Raw genomic sequence first — 16446 nt, 5'->3', positions numbered from 1 at the left:
ACTTTGCCCTGGTGTTTATATTTTGAACTCAAATTAACATGTTTTAGTTTAGGCCATATATGACAAAGGATCGTGAGGTAAAATACTGGCTATTTCATCAGATTATGTGTTCTTTCCTTATCTGATGTGGAAGAACAAAGAGGATCATAATTTCTGCCGTGTTGTTTTGTAGGGATGTGGCCTTTTACTAGAGCAATTAAGTTAAGTGGAAGGAGCAGGTTAAACTGGCCCCAGGGCAGAGATAATTGACCTTTAGACTGACTGCTTGGTGGTTTCATTTTGTATGTTGCTCAGTGGTGTGAAGTAACTAAACTAAGTACATTTACTTAAGTAGGCCTACTGCACTTAAGTACAATTGTGTATTTGTACTTTACTTGAGTAATTCCAATTTCCAATACTTTTACTTATACCCCACTATAGGCCTAACGTCTCAGAGACAATATTGACAACTTTGGCTACTATTATTTTGTAGGTTTGGATTATTATTACAATTTTACAAAACGTACATTAACCACTTCAGCCCTGTACATTTCGGCCATTTCAATGTAACTGCATGATCTACAAGTTCACATGTGAGCATTGTGAGCATTTGGAAGATGGTCTGACGGTCCCTTTCATGCCCATATATGGAGATCCTGTCATCAATATGAGACCACACAGTACTGATGTCATAGACATGATCTCTGGGATAATATAGTTCCCAGTATGGGGCCTCTTGCATAACATAAACACAATTTACAATTAGTCCTACTCAATTTAGAAGACGCTCTTAATCCAGAGCAATTTACAGTATTAAAGCCCCCTGCTTTGGCTACGGAAATATGTGACTCACAGTGACACACACACACACACACACACACACACACACACACACACACACACACACACACACACACACACACACACACACACACACACACACACACACACACACACACACACACTGTGTCTGTTGGAGTCTTGGAGACAACAAAAATACTGAGACAATTGAAAGTGAAAGACAAGACAACTAGAAAGGTCGCAATTTTTCAAAATTGCAAAGTGTGGTTGCCACAGTCGCTTACATAGGCCCCTCCCACTAATATTGCCAGCCAATTACAATGTCACGTCACCCCTGTGATCATGCATAACTACTTCGGAGGATATTTATCTTCCAAAAATCATGTTTTTGCGACAAAAGGTAAAACGGTAAAGGGCCCCAGCACGAAAAGCTACTATACGGCCTGTTTTGAAACCGAATATACAAAAGATATTTTTACACTACTTTTCTTTCACTTAAAGGAGGAAACTGATGACAAAAAGATACAAAAAGAGAGAACTATTTCAACTTCATGTTGACATATCCGTGGTGCAGTAGATCATATGATGGAGATGTGGTCCGGTCCCATTTAGACCTGAAGACATTTCTGCAAATGTCAGTTTTCTGAAAACCCTATGTCAGTCATTCTTAAAGTTTTTCATGTCAAGGACCCCAAAGATATATGTAATTGGCCGCCGACCCCCATCTGAAAATATGTTGTTCCAGGGACCCCCCATGAAGCAAAGATTGAGTTAAAAACGATCGCTCTGACAGAATATATATTCAAAGATTTGCAGATTTGCAGACCTACAAGCTCGTAGCGTGGCACTCTGTGCCTCGTTATGAGCTTGTAGATCTGCTACTTTTCAATAGCTAAAGTATAACATACTTCTTAAAACACCAATATACTGTACAGTACTATGCTGCGTGAATAAACATACAATTTGATAGCATACAGTAGAATAGATCACCCAGGTTTTATGGTTTTTCAATCCTCACACGTGTGCGTGTGTGTATAAGTGTTGCAACACTTAAAATGTAGAATATGACATTTTAACGGTAATATCGTATATCGTATCGATATTGCAATATTTGGCATAAAAACATAGATTTGTAATACGGAAGTTTACGGAATGTATTGTAGTCGTCGAGTCGATAGGGCTCGCGTGAGTACATGAACACGTGACCGGGCTCTTTTCTGCGCCCTCAATGTCGCAACTCTGTCTATACTCTGTGGCTCTGTTGTAATCCAAACGTACTGTACACGTGTGTGGGTAAAGGGATAGGGTGGCCTGGCTGGGTGTATGACTTGACTACCGCGGCCTGAATGATTCAGCCCTGCAGCGAGATATGATCTGGACAACAGATGTCAATATGAAGTTGAGGATAACATTGACCACTTCTGTGTCTTAGTCATACTTCTCTCTCCTTTCTTTTGTAATCTTTTTTGTCATCAGATGGACAGCTTGGTCATATACTTCTCTCTTTGTTGACGTTTTGTTAACTCATCCTCCTGCCGTTAACCCAGTGGTGGAAAGTAAATAAGTACATTTACTCAAATACTGTACTTAAGTACAATTTTGAGTTATTTGTACTTTACTTGACTCCAATTTCCAATACATTTACAAAATCTGTAGGAGGAGAAGCCGGAGGAAAAGTGTGTTTTCAATTAATTTTCATAATTATTATGAACCTCCCTCCCAAGTCTTGTAAATATGGCGCTTACAGTCTCCACTCTCCAATGGAAAAAAATACTTACATTTAGTCTTCGATTTCCCCATTATAAATCTATGGAGAACTAATTAATTAATCAATTAAACTATACAACGGATCTCTTAGCAAAATACAAGCACACGATTCCCGATGAAGCCGGTCAATTTGACATATGGTGTGTGTGTGTGTGTGTGTGTGTGTGTGTGTGTGTGCGCGCGCGAGACCCAAACAAAACGATGCCGCATGCCTTGCCTTCTAGGTCTAGGCAGGCCAAAGAGCTGTCAAGTACGTTTAAATTCCAAGTATCACAGATAGCCATTCATTCTACTGTGCTCAGTTGAGCCTGAGTCACACCCGTGTGGCCGTGGATTATATGTTGTGAAGCTGGTGGACCGGTGTGGATATGGAAGGAATGGGAACACGCTATACAGCCTACAGGCTATTGGTTTTAAACTTTTGGAATCCGTTGGAGGAGGATGAGTAGCCGGATGACGGATGAGGGTGATAGGATCTGTAGACTAGTAAATAGTGCTGTTCGACTGGTAATTCTAGCTGCGGTCATCATTGCCTGCTGCTGACTGGCCGGGAGACACTGAACTTACGGCGGTCTGCAGCGTGTCGGTGTCCGAATTCCTAATGTCCGCATATGGCATATCTGATTCTGAAATCGCTACTCTATCAAGATGGCTTGGAAAACTCTCTTCCTTTCGTTATTTGACTACAAGACAGCAAAATATATTGTCGCCAAAAACAAGAAAGTTGGAATCTTGTTTAGACTTTTACAATTGTTCATTATCGGTTACCTTATTGGGTGAGAGATCAATATCAATATCAATTTTATTTTTTATTTTTTAGAACAGTATAGGCTATTATTGTGCACTTAAGCAGCAGGCTAAATGATGAGTATCATACTGAAATTGAGAAGGGTGTAGCTATAGACTTTAGTTTATTAGGGCGATTAATAAACTAGACGTTTAAAGACATAATACACATATGCATGCAAGGTCATACAGCCACAAAAATGACAAAGCACAATCCTGTAGCCTGGCTTAGGCTACATTTTGATTCAGAATTGATACATTTGAATTTCAGCTAGGTATAATTATGTTATGTCATGGCAGGCCGTCCACTTCTTCCACTTCTTGCAAATAAGTATATATTCTTCTCTTCAAAGAGGGTTGAAATGTAGCCTAATGATGAATTGCACAATTATCAACAAATTAAAACCCACACAGGTCTACAGGTCTTAAATCTAATTTAGATTTAATTGTGAATTCCAGTAATAAATCAACACATTTTGGCCTAGATACTGTTGTAGGTCTATTCTATTCAAGCCGGCCACACACCCTTATCAGAATGCCCTGGTTGAGAAAGACTGTTTTAAAGGTTCACTTCTCTATGCATGCAGGTGGGTTTTTGTGATCAAGAAAGGTTACCAGGAAGTAGACGAGGCTGTCCAGAGCTCCATAATAACCAAACTGAAGGGAGTTTCAGTTACAAACACCACAGGCTCTGGACTGCTGGTCTGGGGGCCAGAGGACTATGTCATCCCACCACAGGTAAGAATGATAATAGGATAATAATCATAATAATAACATTATGATTATTAATAATAATAATTATTAATAATACTGTACATAATAATATAATAATACAAATAACAACAACAATAACAGTTACAAATGTGAACACTATACTCCACAAATCAATAGTCATTTTCAGATTTGGTCGCTGTCAGTCACCTATAATTTGTCATTTAGCCGCCCTTATTTATTCCTTTATGTATGTCGATCAAGCCAAGGACATAATTCTTGAGTCTAATGTGGCATAATGCCTGTAGGCTATTCCTGTCAAACTCTGACTATTACACAATGGGACATGCGTATAATCGTAAAGGCTAATGGGACAATAAAATGCAGAACCTGCTCTCAATTCAACCCAAGAACGCTCGCCCCCCAAAAATCCGGGGTCAAATCCGGCAACCTCGGAACAGTGGTGCCAAAACCTATAACCTTATTCCTAAACTTATAACTTAAAACATAAAACTATGTCTATCACCCAGCCAAGACGCGGCTCACAACAGCCCTGACAATCGGACTCAACCCTATTGGCACGACAGGTTGTGCATCGGTCTGGGTGGGAGAATCAGGTTAAATTCAATCCCTGCGTCTCACTACATATGCATAACCTTATCCTCAGTACAACAAATACAAGAATGCATGGTGAACCACTGCATGGGGCGAGCGGTCCACGGACAGAAATGGGGACGAGCGTTTCTGCTTTCCGGTTAGCAATCTGTTATACCATGATTATAACTTGTTTTTTTCTCTCTCTACAGGGTGAATCTGTTCTGTTCATTGTCACAAATTTCATAGAGACCCCAAATCAAAAGCAGAATCACTGTGCTGAGGTAAGGGCTTTTTATTTATTCATTTTTATTTTACTATTGTACTGTAGGTACTTGTACTTGTACGTCCCCTAGCGTCGGGGTCCGTATATACGGACATGGGAAAGAAAGAAATAAAAGTAGTATATAAAAGGTAGCAAAAGTAGCTGATCTACAAGCTCATAACTTGTCACTTGTAGAACGAACCTTTCGCTAATTTAAAAACAAAAACATATGATGACGTGCCCAAAATAGGGATCCCAAGTTGAAAGTGGTCTGTGTGATTTGTGTATGCGTTTGTTCCTGTCTATCATATAGGTCCGTCTGTCTGCGTGCGTGTGGCTGCAGTGCATTGACAGGGGTGCATATACGTTAGTCCGACATATGTGGCCGGTTAAGGTCCGATTCATACTCCTATTTTATCGCTGTTTCTGCGCTGTAGTGCCGAAATGATTTCGGCTTGTCAGAAATTTTCAGTAGCACCGAAGAGTCGACTTTAGGACACTACCCGCCCCCCTGAACCTCAAATACCCGAGGCGGGGGTTGGCGAAAGGGCCTTTCTGTGTGGAGTTTGCATGTTCTCCCCGTGTCCCCTAGGGTAGATACCCTCACAAAAACATGCCGTAATCCTGGTCTCTAAAACTACCTCCCCCTGGCCAGCCGGGGCGCCTGATGGAGGGGAAAGGAACTGGTCGGAATAACGTGTCCCTTCCACGCGCTACGTCCGGCCGGGGAAATTCCCCTCTGTCAGGTGAAAAGAAGCAGCTTGGACTCCTCATGCATAGAAGGAGGCATGAGGTCAGTCCGCTGCCCCCCCAGGTTGGCAGAGGAAGTGTAGCGCCCAGGATTACATTAGATAATTGGCACTGGGTGAAAAGAAAACTGGGTTACAAAATCGTGGGATAAAAATTTATATAAAAAAAAAGAACCTCAAATGACGTCACATTTTAGGCTCTACAGCACCGAACCGACGTTTATTCGGCTCTAAAATAGGAGTATGAATCGGCCCTTAAGCTCCGTTCAGACCGAAGAAGCTGCTTTAAAAAGCAAAAGCAGAACTCAGAAAGACGCAGCTTTTTTTTGAGAAAGTGGGCGTGTACAAGGTACCTGTCACTCAAGCTGCCTGGACTGGCTGTCTGGCTTTGAGACGAGAGACGGGCAGTTTGAGCAGATGCGCATTTGAAAGTCTAAAATGTAAAATAGCGACTGTAGAGGAGAAATAATGATATATTTAGTTACATCATAACCTATGTATGGATGAATAAATAATATAATCTTGGTAAACTTGTTTGTAAATAACCGAACGGACCGGATCTCAATCCTCCCCGTCTTCAGTGTTCATGTCTCCCCCCCACACTCCGCTCTCCTCTCCCCCCTAGGCCACGAGCGAAACACTCCGGGCATTGTTTTAAATGGCGGCTCTGTATGTAATGTTAATGTTGATTTAGAAAGAGCATACCGTAGAAATACAATTGTATGTATCCAGCACGTCGTAAAAGCAATTAAAACAGCTTATGTTTACGTGCGATTTCCGGACATTCAGTCCCAAGTCTCCCGTGGAAGGGAGCTCCTATCTCGGCGCTGTCTGAAATGATTCCCTCAAATAAATATATGCGATTGGTTTATCGATTCAGAACGCAGCAAACCAATCACAAAACATGGGCAACATATTGCATAAATAGAGGGGGTACATACAACTGATATAAAGGCTATTAATTATTTTTTAAAGGTATGATTCACGGTGCCCACGTTTCAACAATCAACATACAATGCAGCGACACACACACACACACACACACGAAAGTGGACCGACTTCTGGACCCTGTGGCCCGGCCCGCGGAGGACCCCCTAAGTTGAGACTGGGTGTCGAGGAGCGTACACCAGTGGTCAACGCCCTGTGCTCAGGGCGAGGTCCCGCGACAAGGGCAATTAATTTTAGTGCGAGGAAACGTCCCGCAAATCGTCTCCGAGCACAGCTCTCCTCGGCGTTCCAGTACTGGGGACTACTGTACTGTGTACTGTGTGTGTGTGTGTGTGTGTGTGTGTGTGTGGGGGGGGGGGGGGGGGGTACATACAACTGATATAAAGGCTATTAATTATTTATTTTAAAGGTATTGATTGACGGCGCAAAAGCTTCAACATACTACCGAGAGACACACGAGGATCGGCACAGAAACGCGCTGAGAGCGGGCTGCTGCTTCCCTCTTCTCGGGGAAGGTTTTGGCGAAAACTCCCGACACAACTATTGTTTAGTTGTTTGTCTATCTATCTATATCTGCTAATTTATCAACCGTGTGTGTGTGCACTGTTTAGTCCACAATCAGCGTCAGCGACGGATAGCGTTCCGGAGAGTTCAGTTCAGTAGTCCATCCATAGCTTCGATGAGAACCGGAGGGGGGGGTGAATGCACGATGACTTGTCCCCAGAAACGTGACACTCGCGACGGCACACGGAACACAACCTGTTTTCACCGCTTCGACAACTTGTTTCTCATATAAACTTTAATTTCTATCACAAAATATGCTATGGTCTTGCCAAATATCCATTCATATTTCATATACAGCCCATATTCAAAAAGTTTATTTTTTAATGCGGACAATTGGGTCGGACAGCTTTCCAGAGGGTTTTCGGTTTTGTAAAATGAGCTCAACTCCGCCTCCTCAAACCACGCTGTGCTCTGATTGGCTACACGCAGATTTTTAAAGCTCCAGCTTTTAAAAGCTGCTTTAAAGTTAAGGTCCGGTGAGAAAAAAAAAAAGCAAAAACAAAAAAAAGCTATTCTTCCAGCTTTTAAACGCAGAAGCTGTTCAGCATAGAGATAACATGGGACGAAGAAGCAGAAGCTAGCTTCTGCTTCTTCGGTCTGAATGGGGCTTAAGACTCATGCGTGGCCAGTTAAGACTCACCCGTCACCCGTGGCTTCTGCGTACGGTTAGGGTTTGGGGTAGGGTGTCAGACTGTTAGAAACGTCAGACCAAAGATATGCACCCACATTGACAGGGTTACTTTCCAGACCATTGGTGGTATGTAACGGTTCTGTGCAGCCAGCCAGCAGACAAATGGAGTGGCAACTGCAAGCCTGTAAACTAAAGTACTGTACAATACCACAGCCATAAAATATACTGCCCTTGTATACATTCAACCTGCCTACCGTCACTGTGTTGTCCATTCTTGGTGTGGTAGTGTGGTAGTCCCATCAAACACATTAGCTGGGTCTATAAAGCAATGTTTTTCAAGCTCAACCAGTTTTCTAACTTAAAATCTATCATCGCCCTGTCAACAGTCTTTCTCGTCTCTCTTCACAGCACCATCAAACCGTTCATCATCGCTTGAACGTGTACATTGGTATCATTAGAACACCAACAATCTTTTATCATTTTTATCATTTCACAGCAGCAAGCAATGAAAGTGAAAACGCCTGCCTAAAATATGTATTCAACATTTACTTTAGGACACCTCCTTTACTTTAGTGTCTGGTATCCAAACAACCCACAGTTACCGAGGCATGGGTCTGTTTGCATGTCTTAGAAGCTGGGCTGCTAAACGAGGTCATCGTGGTTAATAGTATAATAGGGTGAAGCTTGCATTTCCAGCCTATGCTTGTAAGCTACGTCAACAACAATACATAAAACCTAGCTGGGCTTTTATCCAATAGGAAACACATTTAGAGCAGCACAACATAGTGTTTTGCCCCAAGTTGGCATATTTTTCTGTTGGTCAGACTTTTTTTTTTTTTTTAATGTCATATTTGTAAATTCATTAGTAGGCCTAACTTTGTCCAGATCAGGTTACCCGAGAGTCATTTGACAATGACGTTCTCATTGAAAGTCATTTGACAATGACATTCTCATTGTAGTTACATTTTCATCTTGCTGAAAGGGTGTTCAATCTGCACATATATTTATTCAACATACTGTAGTAGCTTTTATACTTTTATTATTTTTTACAAACAAACTACATTCAAGGGTTGTCTAGATTGTTGGTCATGGGTGCCTGCCCACCCACAGTACCCGCAGCACCCAATGAATGGTCAGTTTACTCAACTGCAGCTATGTTGTGTTATGTTTTGTGCAGAGTTCCAGGGTGTTGGATGGCCACTGTAGAGGCAACGAGGACTGTGAAGAGGGAGAGACTGTCATAGCTGGACATGGTGGGCTGTACTGTTTACATTTCTCTCTCTCTCTCTCTCTCTCTCATGCACTTGCACTGTATTTAAATGATTCAAATGATTAGTGTTGACAGATTGGATAGCTTGGCTCGGTATTGTTGAAAGACAAGTTGGTTCACTCTGTTCTATAAACAATTGGAGGCTGCTTGTCTTTGTCCACCTCTGTACTTTATACATTGATAGACAGACTCTCCATTTAAATCTACAGACTACCATGTACTAATCAATTTTTATGATGCTCTCTGAAGGAGTTATGACTGGTCTGTGTTTGAAAAAGGATGAAAACTCTACGGGTACCTGTGAAATATATGGCTGGTGTCCTGTTGAGAGACATGTCAAGACACAGTAAGGAACAGCACTATAGTACACGGAAACATGTTGCAAAGTTGCTTGCAATGATATGAACTCTGTTCATATCACGTATCATGTACGTTTGTGGGTTTGTTTCTGGCAAATCGCATCCTGACACACAAAGGAAATTAGGTTTGCTTGATTTGCAACAGATATGAGTACACTGTGTGACGGAGGAAACCGTTACAACTGGTGGTGAAATATGTATTCATGTCTACCCCTCATAAAAAACAATTTTTATATATTTGAGTTTCAGACTTGTTTGTGTCCTTCAGTTGCTATTAAGAATACAAATAAGACATAAGCAATCTACAATCTACAGACATTCACAGCCTGTGTAATGGAATAACAAACCCTACTCTTTTACAGAGGACCTCTGTTGAGAAAGGCAGAAAACTTCACCATCTACATCAAAAACTTCATTCGTTTCCCCAAATTTGACTTTTCAAAGTAAGCAAATTTTAAACAAAGGCTCCATTCCTTTAAAAGTTGTAATTACTAAATTACGAATGTGTTACCTTCCACTATGCAATGAACAGTGTGTGTGTGTGTGTGTGTGTGTGTGTGTGTGTGTGTGTGTGTGTGTGTGTGTGTGTGTGTGTGTGTGTGGCTGTGCATGTTACGCAATGTGTGTTATATACAAATGTAAATTCTGTTCTGCAAATCTTAGGTCCAATGTCGCGGAGACAACGAATGATCTGAAGAGATGTCAATATGATGAGGACTTACATCCCTACTGCCCCATATTTCGCCTGGGCGACATTACTAGCCGAGCCGGACACAACTTCCAGGACATGGCCACTTTAGTTGGTTTTACAGATTTGTATTGTTATTGTCTCAGTATTTAACATTTAATATATATTTGTGATTAGGGACATGGGGCTCCATTTTCGTCACCGCTAAACCCCTTATCCCTAAACTTCTTTGCCTTTTTTACTATTTTGAAAAACACTAGCCAACAGCCAAAAACTAGCCAATCCACATTGACACGGTGTGAGCTTGTAGACTGGCCATTTTAACTTCAAAAATGTTTAGCAAAATAGTAGAAAAAGGCAAAGAAGTTTAGGGATAAGGGTTTTAGCGGTGACGAGCCCCATGATGTCCAGGTCAACATCAGGGGTAGTGTCACGTCATGCGGTAGCACTAGCAGTCGCCATTTCACTCATCACGCTGTACAGACACATTCCTGCAGCCGAGCAACCACAGTTTGGTAGGACACAGGGTAGACGTCGCAGTGGTGTTTATTCTATGCAACTATATAATCCATCTTATTCTTATCCAGCAACTTCTTACGGCCGGAATAACAAACGGCTCGCTAATGGAGTGAAAATGAAAACCTCTTATTCTTATTATTATACTGGATACCATGCATTACCATTTACCACAGCATATGATGGAAAATTAAACCGTGCTCTTTATGTAAAATTATGAATTGTAAATTGAACGTACAGTTCAAGAACAGTTAAAGTACAAATAAAGTGGCACTGGAACCTTCAAGTAAAGTTCACAATTCCAATGCGGTTCAATTACATCTAGTATTAAAAGGGTATCTTTGAAAAACAAAGAAAAGGACCCGTGTTTCACTGTCAGAAACGTTTCCAAACAAAATGTTGCTCTTTATTTCAAAGATACTCTTTTATCATATGTACTTTTGTCCTACTGTCACTGTCACCAACCAGTGTGCATCGGCCTTTTTCTATAATTAAATTTCAGGCTGCTTCAAAAGTTCAATTTATGCCAGACATGGAGAGACAACAACACATTTCCAAATGCACAGCTATTCATACAAGACAAGGTCATTATCGTTCGTCATGCTTGTAAACTGTGCTCTCTTTTTTTCCCCCAAGGGTGGGTCAATTGCCATTTTAATAGAGTGGAATTGTGACCTTGACAAGGGATATTCTCATTGTCATCCACGTTATCACTTCACTCGTCTGGACATCAGTGCCTCCTCCCAAAACTCCAAAACACCCTCAGGTTTTAACTTCAGGTGATTTGCACTTGAGTCAGTTAGTTAGACCACTGTTTCCCAAACATGTCCTGGAGCTGTGAACAAGGCGTTGCCTATAGACCGATTCCGTAGCGGGTCTCATGGTCACAGCCTACGTATTTCCTGTGGGCGGACTCGACGTAGCTGCAGGGTTTAAACCATCACCAGGCGCATCTCTTCCACTACAGTGAACGGCAGAGTGACTGATGTTAGTTTGCCTCAAACTTTACTCCTTTACCTGCTTTTTTACTAACACTAACATTACAAAGATGCCCAGAACATCGAGATGAACCTGTGTAGTTTATGGCTGCTCCAACAATAGTGGCAACATAAAAAATAAAAAAAACGGAATGTCTAATATCCACCGCGGTGGCTGAGACCAGAGCCATTGAGTAATGGTTGAGACGAAGCAGTGAAAGATACATAACGCCATTCTTACCCAATACCAAATCTTTCTGTTTTATTAACACAAGGCTGCTGTACTTTATACCTCATACTTTAAATGCTTAGTATGAGGTATAAAATACAGCAGCCTTGTGTTCATAAAACAGAAAGATTGGGTATTGGGTAAGACTGACATTATGTATCTTTCAGGACCTTTCACTGCTTTGTCTCAAACATTACTCAATGGCTCTGGTCTCAGCCACCGCGGCGGATATTTTGACATTCCGTATTTATTTATTTTTTATGTTGCCACTACAGTTGGAGCAGCCATAAACTACACAGGTTCATCTCGATGTTCTGGACATCTTTGTAATGTTAGTGTTAGTAAAAAAGCAGGTAAAAGAGTAAAGTTTGAGGCAAACTAACATCAGTCACTCTGCCGTTCACTGTAGTGGAAGAGATGCGCCTGGTGAGGGTTTAAACCCCGCAGATACGTCGAGTCCACCTACAGGAAATACGTAGACTGCGACCATGAAACCGCTACGGAATCGGTCTATAGCAACGAGAGCTGTCATGAAATGGATTACAGCGATCCCGTTTTATTCATTAAAAAGGACCTGAAAACGCATATACACGTCCAAGCACATGCCGGTTTGATTAGAGAAGACTTATATACTTATATATATATGTTTTTAGCATCACAGGTGTTAAATAGCTCAGTAATGGTCTCTGCAGTTCTTTAAAAAACAGATGATACAAAAAAAGAGCAGATATTGAGACTTCTGTGTTTGTTCAGAAACAGGAGTCTCCCCGTCTCTCCAGCTCTTTAATCTCTGCTTCTAGCAAATGATTAAGCTACTAACATGTTTTACAACAAACTTTTTTTTCAGACCCAGAAAATATATCACCTTTAACTGCCATTTAGACTTGAGACCGATTCTAAAACTTGGTAGGCCTATAGAGCATGCTGTCCCGCCACCTCGAGAGACCCGGAAAATAATTCCCCCTTTCAAAAAGTATTTATTTAAAGACGTTTACGCTGCAGACAAAGCCAACAGGATTTGTGACAAATCATGACAACAAACACAATGTTTTGGGCCGATCAAATAATTAGAAAGAAGAAAAAAACAGCAGGTTACAAACTTCTTTGTAATTATTTGTTTGGTCCAAAATATTGTGTTTGTTGTCATGATTTGTCACAACTCCAGTTGGCTTCGTACGACGCTTAAAAGGTCTTTAAATAAATACTTTTAAAAATGTCTATGGGGAAAATGCATTGGGAATTATTTCCTGGGCCTGGCATCGTCATGAAAGGGGGTGGGACTGCGACACTCTAAAGGGCATAGCAGTGTGCGTGTTTTTATGGTTCCACGAGACAACCCTACTTTTAGTCTTTGTCTTATAGTCAACAAAATTACCACCAGGCCGAATGCCAGGGACCCTTTGTGTGTGTGTGTGTGTGTGATACATATAGTTAAATATTGCATGGAAATACATATTGTACACTAATATGCTTTTTCTATGCTTTTTCTTTTAACAGACATGCTCGTTATTACAAAAATGCTGCAGGGGACAGCTACCGAACCTTATTCAAAGTGTACGGTGTGCGCTTTGACATCACGGTACTTGGAAAGGTATATGGGAAATACTTTAACAACTTTAGTTTATTCATGGGATATGGAGATTATTATTATTATATTAACCCTTTTTAGACAGGAACCCCTTTTGGTGTTTTAACTAAGCATTATGTTATACTTTAGCTATTGAAAAATAGCAGATCTACAAGCTCATAGCTTGTAGGTCTGCTATTTTTGAAAAATCGTAAAAATGGGTCACAAATCTTTGAATATATATTCTTTCCGAGCGAACGTTTTTTTATTTTGACATCAGGCCTAAATGGATTAATATTGATTATTATTATTATTATTATTATTATTATTCATATTATTATTTATTTTTTGCAATTGGCAACCAGGCTTTTTGTGTGTGCATTTGACATTTGTGTGTGTGTATCTTTTTAAACCATCTTACTTTTCTACTATGTTTCTTAGGCTGGCAAATTCAATATAGTCCCTACATGCATCAACATAGGCTCAGGACTGGCGCTGATGGGTGCTGTAAGTGTGACTCAGTCTCATTTTGAACACTTTTGCTAAGAACTTAAAAAGGACAAATCTATAGTTCTGCCTATGATTTTATGCAATCTATGATGCCATGATGAATATTCTAAACAACACAAATATTTGAACCTATATATTTTCTATGATCTTCTCCATTATGAAATAACAAAATAACATGCCTCAATTTGTACAATTTCAACAGTGTGTATTCATCTGCGACATGGTCCTTCTCCATCTGATGAAGAAAAGCACTTTATATCGGGAAAGCAAATTTGAGACAACAAAGTATGTCAATATAGCAACAGAAATGTCAGCTTCTGGTGCTGTAATTTGATATTAGCTCAACAGCATGACAAACTATTTGAAAGTAGATTTCAAGGATTCCTGTGATATCATAATGCTAATCAACATGAAACATAGCATATTTATTAATTTATTAATTATATAGGCCTGCAACAGCCACACCGTAACAAACTACAAATGTTATTAATGTTACCAAGTTTATTTAAAATATTTATCGGCAAAAACAAAAGTGAGGGGCGACTTTCAAATCTCCCTAAAGTTCTTACTTTCCAGTGTTGATTTTCACAAGTTTTAATTTTAGTCACAAATTTAGTCACCTGGAATGTTTGCTGCTATTCTAGTTTTAGTCGACTAAATATACGATTTTAGTCGACTAAATCTACAGTTGATTTAGTCGACTAAAATGTATTTAGGCGGGCCTTGATGCCATCGTAATGGCTGATTTTACATTTTACACACGAAAATAGCACAACGTGTTGTGAGCTTGTAGATCGGCTATTTTCACAGCGCAACCAAACAAAAATGACTTGACTTTTAGTTCTACTGGATCTCTTCTCCACTAGTCCCTCCCTTATACATTTATTTCAATGTAGTTTTTATTTGTTGATGAAATTGTCAATATATTTACTCTTAGTTTTAGTCATCATAGCTTAGTTTTCATTTAGTTTTCGTCAGTGAAAAAAGGTAGTCGACGAACATTTCTCGTCATAGTTTTAGCCAACAAAATCAACACTGTTACCCTCTTTCCACAGAAATAAAGGTGCATCTCAACACAATGACACAGAATTCACGGAAGGATTGGAACAGCAGCAGCTGACAGAACTATCACCAGAGACTTAATCACCATGGCCACAGATCAGTGGCTCTGGGGCATATGCTGTCAAGTGAGGGCAAGCTTCCGCGTTGGTGCCAATTAAGGAAAGCAATGAAAGGAAGGGACGTGAGTCACGTGACTGGACGCTGGGGATGCGCCATACAACGGAGCACTTCCTCCCTCAGTGCGATACACGTCGCAGCCAATGATGCTATAATGATGTGAAGCTGCAGTCCTGTTTATGTCAGATGACAGATAAGTCTTTATCATTATTAAAATATGTTAATATAACATATCCATCCATCTCCACAAGTAGGCCTATATAGAATGCAGAAGAACCTTATTTCTTTACACAGTATTTCCAAACATAAAATGAATTTCCAACTGACTATCGAGCTCAGCCTGTTAAAAATTGCAGTCTGCTTTGAATGTCTTGTTATTTATGAAAATGTAAAAATGGTATTTCATCCATTTCTTATGTTGTACAAGATGAACTTTCCTCGAATTCCCAAAGAAATGTATTATAGACAATAGAGGAGTCTCCCCAAAATAAAACTCGCTAAACCACCCAAAACATGTAGGCTACTATAGACCCAACTGGTATGGTAGCACTCACCTTTTAAAAGGACAGGTACAGTGCCTCCATTTCACAATTTATTTTGTCCAGACAAAAGATGTTCATCCCTTAATCCACCATTTTTGCACATCAATGATTGATTAATTTCTCTTTGCTCTCTCTCTCTCTCTCTCTCTCTCTACTCTTGAAACTTGAGTGCAGTGTTGCACTATGAAAGGAATGTCCATTCATTTCATATTTTTCATTTTCATATTTATATGTCTAGCTTTTCTGAAGATGAATGGGAAGTTGGAATGAGTGCATGTAAGGGAGAACAGCATTTTATATAAACTGTAATGTCAAACTTCAACTTCTTTGGCTGGTCAACTTAATTGTCAATAGAGTCTTGATTCTAGTACAGTATATTGTTGTTGTTATAGAGGGTATGCGCATGCATAAAGTGAATGGCAAATCGAGTGGCAAAGTGACAGGAAAAGTGAGTTTAACATTGTTTAATGATGTTTAATGCAATTTTCAGTTTGGATGTATGGGCTGTCAAGGCCAGAAAGTAGTTTTTGCCACTCAGTAGACATTCCTGCATAACTTCCTGGTTTGATGATGATGTCATCTAGTCTATTGTTATTATTACTAATAGACGGATTTATGATGATGATTGTGGTGATGACACTCAGACTAGTCACTCACACAGATGGGGACTCAGGAGATAAAACAATGACAATAGAGCAACTAAATAGCCTACCTTCTTAAAGGACAAAGAAGCTATGTTTGGGCTGAGCCAGATTAAGAATGCAAAAGGCCCGGGGCTGAGCAGGGTGACTATTGATGAATGGGTAGAGGTCAA

General features: G+C 40.2%; 1 protein-coding gene across 1 annotated transcript; it reads left to right on the top strand.

Annotated features, from left to right (window-relative positions):
- Positions 1-3195: 3195 nt before the first annotated feature.
- Positions 3196-15647, top strand: p2rx8 (purinergic receptor P2X, ligand-gated ion channel, 8; the record flags this gene model as incomplete). The annotated part of the gene is made up of 12 exons (XM_080772156.1): positions 3196-3323; positions 3921-4071; positions 4851-4922; positions 8973-9048; positions 9315-9411; positions 9787-9867; positions 10088-10223; positions 11265-11407; positions 13332-13425; positions 13843-13908; positions 14114-14196; positions 14967-15647. 12 exons carry the CDS (start codon positions 3196-3198, stop codon positions 15052-15054), a joined length of 1215 nt encoding a protein of 404 aa, XP_080628282.1. The 3' UTR covers positions 15055-15647.
- Between the last annotated feature and the right edge of the window lie 799 nt (positions 15648-16446).

This window comes from Protomyctophum bolini (assembly GCF_963924005.1).
Source record: "Protomyctophum bolini genome assembly, chromosome: 9".
Lineage (NCBI taxonomy): Eukaryota > Metazoa > Chordata > Actinopteri > Myctophiformes > Myctophidae > Protomyctophum > Protomyctophum bolini.
This window is presented reverse-complemented; position numbering and strand designations above follow the sequence as displayed.